Genomic DNA, 7,436 nt, shown 5'->3' on the forward strand with positions numbered 1-7,436 from the left:
GGAGCGGGCGAGCTGCTGGACTTCTCGCTGGCCGATGCCGTGAACCAGGAGTTCCTGACCACGCGCACCAACGAGAAGGTGGAGCTGCAGGAGCTCAATGATCGCTTCGCCAACTACATCGAGAAGGTGCGCTTCCTGGAGCAGCAGAACGCGGCGCTTGCTGCGGAGGTGAACCGGCTCAAGGGCCGGGAGCCGACGCGCGTGGCCGAGATCTACGAGGAGGAGCTGCGCGAGCTGCGGCGCCAGGTGGAGGTGCTCACCAACCAGCGCGCCCGCGTCGACGTCGAGCGGGACAACCTGCTGGACGACCTGCAGCGGCTCAAGGCCAAGTGAGCACCCGCAAGCGCCCTCAGAACCCTCTCCCTCTCCAGGGGCCGGGCACGGGAGGCTAGGCCTGGGGCTGGGTCCAGTGGTCAGTACCCCATCGTACCCAGGGTGAGGATGGTCTAGCTGTGTCTCCGGGGGAGGGGGAAGAGACGCCATGCCTCTCCCTGTGCTCTCAGGCTGCAGACGAGGCTACGGTCCCAATTTTCTTGGGGACATCGTGGAGTGGAAATGGGCGACCTTGGGAGACCAGGTGCTTCTTACAAAGCATCTTAAGATGCTAGGGGTTTGTTTCTGGGTTCAGGTGGGCACATGGAAGGAGAAAGGAGGCCCATAGGCAGTGGGAGGGAGAGGACAGGTTGGTAGGAGACAAGGAAATCTGGGGCCAGCAGTAGCTCTCAGTTCTTCTGTGATGAAGCCCTGTGGTTGGGGGTAGAGAGGGGATCTTGACCCCTGGGCCAGACTTAAGCTTTATAGGGAGGATGGATAAGCTGGAGGAAAGGAGAGAGTGAGTTGGGGGGGCGGGAGGAGAGGGGGAGACGCAGCCCTCAGACAGATTGGAACACTGATTGTGGCTCCACCAGGCTCCCTGTGCTTCAGGCAGCAAGAATAGAGCAAATACTGGTGGGTCCTGCTTTTCTGTCCAAGTGATCACTGTTCTACCACCCAGGTCACAAACGTTAAATGAGCACCTACATGGGCCAGGCTGGGGCTGGGGCCTGGGAACCCAGAGGTGGATAAAATAAGAACCGGGAGGTGGACAAAATAAGACGCAGTTCTTAATCCCAGGGAGGTCACAAACTAGCGAGGACATGGACTTCCAGGGTGTGGCTCCAGGGCAGAGATTGGGCCACTTCCTGTCCCCTCCCTGTGTGGGCGGGCCCTCCTCACTCTATTCTGAGCCCACTCCCTGGGCAGCCCCCAGTCAGTCTTCTCCCCAGCCTGTTTCATCCTCACCATCTGTCTGTCCTTCTGCCTGTGTCTGCCAGGCTGCAAGAGGAAATTCAGCTGAAAGAAGAAGCGGAGAACAATTTGGCTGCCTTCCGAGCCGTGAGTCCTCTTGGGTCTCCCAGCTGCCTTACCCCTTCTGTCCCCTCTGTGTCACGCCTGGTCTCCCTCTGCAATGCCCGGGTGATCAGTGTCCCTCTCCCTCTCACTTGACCTTTCCCAGGACGTGGATGCAGCCACTCTAGCTCGAATTGACCTGGAGCGCAGGATTGAATCTCTCAACGAGGAAATCGCGTTCCTTAAGAAAGTTCACGAAGAGGTACTATGCCCTGGTGAAAGCGGCTGGAGTGGATGGTGGTGGTGCCGGACTCGGGGAGTGGGGTTGTGAGGGTACGTGTTGGGGCTGGTTGGGGACTGAAGCCTAGCCATACCCTGCAGGAGATCCGCGAGCTACAGGCCCAGCTTCAGGAACAGCAGGTCCAGGTGGAGATGGACATGTCGAAACCAGACCTCACAGCTGCCCTCAGGGACATCCGGGCTCAGTATGAGACCATCGCGGCCAAGAATATCTCGGAAGCCGAGGAATGGTACAAGTCAAAGGTGAGACTCTGGCAGCCCCTCTGTCCCCTCAATCCCAGTTTGGAGGTATTTCCTATGGCTCCATCTCTGGGGAGGAGGGTGAGCCCAGGGTCTCCATGCTTCTTTGCCCACCCCTTCCTGTATCCTGCATCCTCCCTGTCATCTCAGGGACCCTCTCTCTTTGCCCATAGGTGTCTGACCTGACCCAGGCAGCCAACAAGAACAATGACGCTCTGCGCCAGGCCAAGCAGGAGATGATGGAGTACCGCCACCAGATCCAGTCCTACACCTGCGAGATCGACGCCCTCAAGGGCACCGTGAGTCCCTGCCCACCTTGCCTGGCCCAGCCCTTCCCATCTGCAGCTTATGCTCTGTGACCTCAGGCGCATCACACACCCTCTCTGGGCCTGTCTCCTCATATCTGCCACAGGGGTAGAAACAGACAGGTGGACTCCCAGGGGGGCTCTCAGGAATCGTGGGACTCCTGCATGGAGGCAGGAAGGGTGGACAGCCATGTTCCCTTGTATCAGCTGTATTCTCTGATATTCCACATAAGGCTTCATTTGAGTTCCGAGTTCCCTGGCTCAGAGGACTTTGACAAGTCCTCGGCTTGGCTATCTGGGGTACCTCCCAGCCCGGAGACTGTGCCTCTGTCCATCCTGGGCCCCCCGTGTCCCCTCGACCACCAGCACAGCCCGTCCTTGACCTGGGCACCCCCTCCTGCAGAACGACTCACTGATGAGGCAGATGAGGGAGCTAGAGGACCGCTTTGCTAGTGAGGCCAGCGGCTACCAGGACAACATTGCCCGCCTGGAGGAGGAGATCCGACACCTCAAGGATGAGATGGCCCGCCACCTGCGCGAGTACCAGGACCTGCTCAATGTCAAGATGGCCTTGGACGTGGAGATTGCCACCTACCGGAAGCTGCTGGAGGGCGAGGAGAGCCGGTGAGGGGCCAGGCAGAGGCTGGCCGTGGGCTCCTGGAGGGGGGTGCATTGAGGGCCCCTTCCTGCCCTGAAGCGGGGCTCAGGATCACCATCACAAGATCTAGAAGCAATATTATACAAGAGGCCACCACTGCGCTGATTACAGAGAATTAACCAAAGCCACCTGGGTAAAAAGTGATTTAATTAATAGCTTTTATAAAAAGAGAAATATAAGTATTCCCATATCCACCTTCAGAATTAAGAACCAGCAGCATAAAACCATATTCAGCAACTAGTAATAAAACATTACTGCCAGTCAAGGGAGAGATGGAAGCAGAGCTGGGAGTGATGAGGAAGGAAAGGGAGGGGGCAGATAGAGATGAATAGAGACAGATGGAGCTGGGACATGATAGGCTAAGAGAGAAGGTACAGAGATTCATGCTCAGAGGGTGCACACACATGCATGTGTACACACACACGTGCTCACAGGAAAAGATGCAATGACGTGCTCAGAACAAATCACCTTTAGACACAAAAACACCATGCAACCAGAAAGGGACACAAGAGAACCTTCTTCGTTGATGGAAATGTTCTATATCTTGATTTGGACTGGTGGTTACATGGATGTAGACACTGATCAAAACTCACTGGATTGCACTCTAAAGATCTGTGCATTTCACTATATAAACTTAACATCAATTCAAAACAGATCATGTACTCAACAAAATGATGCCCACTGATGCTCACAAAAATGATAAAATCTGAAGTTTACAAAAATCAGCTGACATATTTCGATACAGATTTATAGAGAGGAAGATTTCAGATACTGTAGAATAATATCCTCATATAATGACCCCTTCAGGTAGCTAAGGTCACACTGCAGTTTCCCAGCTCTAGGCATAAAGGGCGGGTGGCAGTTCCTGGAACTTGCCTTCCTGTGAGTGGGCCAGAGATTCCCAGACTGACTGGAGGGTGGGCACATGCAGTGGATGTCATCCACAGCTCCTGTTGATACACCCTGCAATGCCAAGGGCAAGAAAGAAATCTGGGTACAGTGGAGGGTGCAGTGGGGGTCCTGGTGTCATACCAGCAGGTCAGAGAAGGACTGGGGTGATCCTTCCAGAAGGGACAGTTCCTGGGACAGCTCGAGTGGGCCTTTGGCCCCATGCCCCAAGCAGTGTTGAAGTCAGTGGGACTGGGACAGCTGAGGATGGTGTTTACAGAGGATCAGGGCAAGTTTTGAGGGGTGGTGATGAGAGAGATGGAGGGTCCTAACCCTTTGGGGGCCTGGTCTCTCTCCTTTTAGGATCAACCTCCCTATCCAGACCTTCTCTGCCCTCAACTTCCGAGGTGAGTGCGTGTTGGCAAGTGGAGGCTGGAGTGGCAGAGGGTAGGAGGCCAGCATGGGCACTGCCCAAGGCCAGCCAGGAAGGGAGGATACACCATAGGGACAGGGATGGGGTCTGGGGAACAGAAAGGGGGCTGCAACGGGAGAATGGGGACATTTAGGTAGAGGCATCTTCTGACAAAGGGAGCTTTTTATTTTATTTTTTTAAATTTCACAGTGTTGTATTGCATGACCATGTCCCCTGCATCTTCTGGGAATATTAAGTGGCCAACAGTTTCTTTTTCCTAATATACCCAAACTCTGAGGAAGTACCAGGGTATCCTTGGGGACCTGGCGGCAGAAGCATCTAGAACCCTATGCCTGAGCTACAAGGCACCCACCACTTATTGTCTGTTTGACAAGTTGCCAAGCACCCCCCACTGCCCTCCAGCTGCTTATTGAGCATTTCCAGCTTTCTGGAGCAAGATGTTGGGTGCTTGCTTTAAAAAATGAAGCCAAACCTTAGCAAAGCCAAACAATTAAAAGAACGAACTCCTAGGGCATTCTGCCATTCTGACATTAGTAATATGCAGATCGAGTGGCTTTCCAACCCCAGAGAGCAGAAAAACACGCTCTAATGATACATTAGGAAAGTAAGTTGGAGTCCTTGGCAGCTTCGCCTTTCCTAGATCAAATCTTTTATATATTCGATGTTCATTTCCATCAGAAAAAAATACATGCTGTGCTCCACCGAGTTGCAATGTTCATCACAGGCTGGCTGACTGCTAAGGAGATTTATGAACACCAAACTCATAACACCAAGGACCTAAATTTGACCCTTCCAATAAAACTCAGAATGGCTCTTTTCGGTTAGCAGTTTATGCAGATATCAAGTGTGAGCCTTGCATTTAAAATCGCTTAATGCTTTTTCAAGTCAATAGTTCTGGGCCATGACAGGGCAAGTACTGCTGTTAACGTTCATTTCACAGTGGGGAAACTGAGGCATGGAGGGACAAGTGACTGGCCATCCGCGCAATAAATCAGTGACTGATTCCTGTCCATCTCTCTTTCATTAAGACATCAAGTTGTTCATCCGGAGATAAAGGGGGCTGGGTACCATGAGATCCTTCAAAAGAGTGCCTTGGTTCTGGGCTTTAGGGTCCTAACTGTCAGGGTACCCTGCAGGGATTCCTGCAGGGATCTCTTGGGGACCAAGGGTGGAGGGGGAGTGAGGAGGGGTGTCAGTGGAGGGGGGACTGCTGGGTGGCCTGGGGCCTAGGTGATCCCTCACCCTCTTGAACCTGCCAACACCTGGAGCACACCCCTTGGCTCCTTGTCTTATCTCAGCCCTGGGACAGCCCCTTGGGTCTGCAGAGCCACCTACTGGGTGCTGGGCACAAGGACAGGTGAAGATGTTTTGCTGAAAAAGTAACAGGCCCATATTGAGGGGGTGGGCATCTTCCGGGCTTTGCCCAGTGAGACCAGGGAAGGACTCCCAGCCACAGGAACAGCCCAGGCCTGGCCTTGGTCAGGCTGAGTGTGTGGATGAATCTGTTACAGAAACAAGCCCCGAGCAGAGGGGTTCTGAGGTCCATACCAAGAAGACGGTGATGATCAAGACCATTGAGACCCGGGACGGGGAGGTGAGTGGTCTGCCTGGTCCCCTTACCCCTGAGGTGGGGGGGCCTGTGGGGTGTGTCTGGGGGGGCTGTCAGCCAGGTGTCTTCTACCAGCCGTGCTGCTGGTTCTGCCTGGGGGCAGAGGGGTCTGCCACTCTGGGGAGGAGGTGTCCCGGGGTCATGACTCCATTCTCTGGCCAGCCCTGGGTTAGACTGGGTTTCTCTTCCTCTCCAGGTCGTCAGTGAGGCCACACAACAGCAGCATGAGGTGCTCTAAAGCCAGAGGCTTCTCTGCTGCCAGAGCCCGTGCTCACCTCTGTCCTCACTGCCTCCTAAAGCCAGCCTCCCTCCATCCCAGGGCACCACCCCCAGCCACAGTGCTCCCCTCACAGCCTCTGACCCCTGCTCACTGCGACCACCCTTCCTGGTCCCCACAGGGGACATGGCCCAACCCTCCCAGGCACAGGGAACCCCTGCCGTGTGAGGTCTGGATTTTGAAGTGAGGGGGCCTGGCCCTGGGCCGCCCTTGGAGTGTGCTAGACAGGGCCACGCTGGAGCCAAGACATGGCAGTGACCCTACCCTTCCCACCTCCGTGACCTCAGGCTCTAGCATATGGCTTTGGAGGGGACTCCAGAGTAGGATGTAGGAACCCCTCAGGGTCAGGTCAAGCCCTGTGGACCTCCCCACTGCCCCCTCCCCGGCCTGAGTCAGAAAGGCAGCATCCTCAGCAAGCCAGGCAGGTAACTGGGGACATAGCCCCCCCGTGGTTACTGGGGGGCTTGAGACTGACCCCATGGTCCCTTACTTTCCCAAGGTGGGCTTACAAAGCAGGGGCTGCAAGAGAGAACCCCCGAAGGTGCCAGATGTGGGAGCAGGAGATGCAGAAAGAGAGAGGGTGGGCGAGATGCTGGAGCGAAGAGGAGAGAGGAGAGAGCGGTCTCAGGCAGGTGGTAGGGGGGCCCACCTCCCCGTGCCTGCCCCTTCCCCGCTGCAGGGGCTCTGAACAGAAACAATAAAAAGATAAGCACAAGCCTAGCACGGCCCCTGCTGTTTTGACTGCCAGGTCTTCTCTGAGAGAGCCCTTTCACACTATGTCTTTTTTTTTTTTTTTAATATTTTTTGGCCACATAACACAGCATGTGAGATCTTAGTTCCCCGACCAGGGATCAAACCTGTGCCCTTGCAAGGGAAGCATGGAGTCCTAACCACTGGACCACCAGGAAATTCCTTGTATCACCTCTTGAGGTGAACTGTGTGCTGCCCTCCTGACCAGCCAGACTGTCCCCCAGGGCCTGCCACCCCTTCTATTCCCAGAGCTTTGCAGCCTGGCTGTATGTGTGTAGCATATGGGGGAGGGGGCTTTTGTTGGGGACTCACACATACCTCTTGTTACGCCCCATTACCAGGACTGCCCCCACACACTGCTCTGAAGTAGGGCTCCTGTGGTCCTTGCCTAAGGTAGCTTACACCCTCTTCCCACTAAACCTGGATCTTCGAAGCTCCAAGGCCAAGTCAGGAAAAATAACCTTGTTAAGAAAAATAGAAAGCTCTATCTCATCCTTGGAGAAGAAGACTCACTGCTCTAAAAAAGATGTCAAGTCATCCTATGTTAGCTTATAATTTCAGTGTAATACAATCTTAATTAAAATGACAAAGGGAAATTTTGGGAGTATTTGGAAAGATAGGAGGGAATGTAGGACATATGGAAAAAA

General features: G+C 54.4%; 1 protein-coding gene across 1 annotated transcript in view; it reads left to right on the plus strand.

Moving 5' to 3' along the window:
- DES (desmin) overlaps nt 1-6,759 on the plus strand; it is a 14,885-nt gene extending 8,126 nt beyond the window's left edge. Inside the window, exons 3-11 of the mRNA XM_010861299.1 lie at nt 5-329; nt 1,314-1,374; nt 1,496-1,591; nt 1,711-1,872; nt 2,043-2,168; nt 2,578-2,798; nt 4,084-4,127; nt 5,665-5,747; nt 5,959-6,759. Coding sequence (XP_010859601.1) covers nt 5-329; nt 1,314-1,374; nt 1,496-1,591; nt 1,711-1,872; nt 2,043-2,168; nt 2,578-2,798; nt 4,084-4,127; nt 5,665-5,747; nt 5,959-6,000 — 1,160 coding nt within the window. The 3' untranslated portion in view covers nt 6,001-6,759. The remainder of the gene's footprint in view (nt 1-4; nt 330-1,313; nt 1,375-1,495; nt 1,592-1,710; nt 1,873-2,042; nt 2,169-2,577; nt 2,799-4,083; nt 4,128-5,664; nt 5,748-5,958) is intronic.
- Nucleotides 6,760-7,436: the final 677 nt, after the last annotated feature.

This window comes from Bison bison, unplaced genomic scaffold (assembly GCF_000754665.1).
Source record: "Bison bison bison isolate TAMUID 2011002044 unplaced genomic scaffold, Bison_UMD1.0 scf7180017864471, whole genome shotgun sequence".
Lineage (NCBI taxonomy): Eukaryota > Metazoa > Chordata > Mammalia > Artiodactyla > Bovidae > Bison > Bison bison.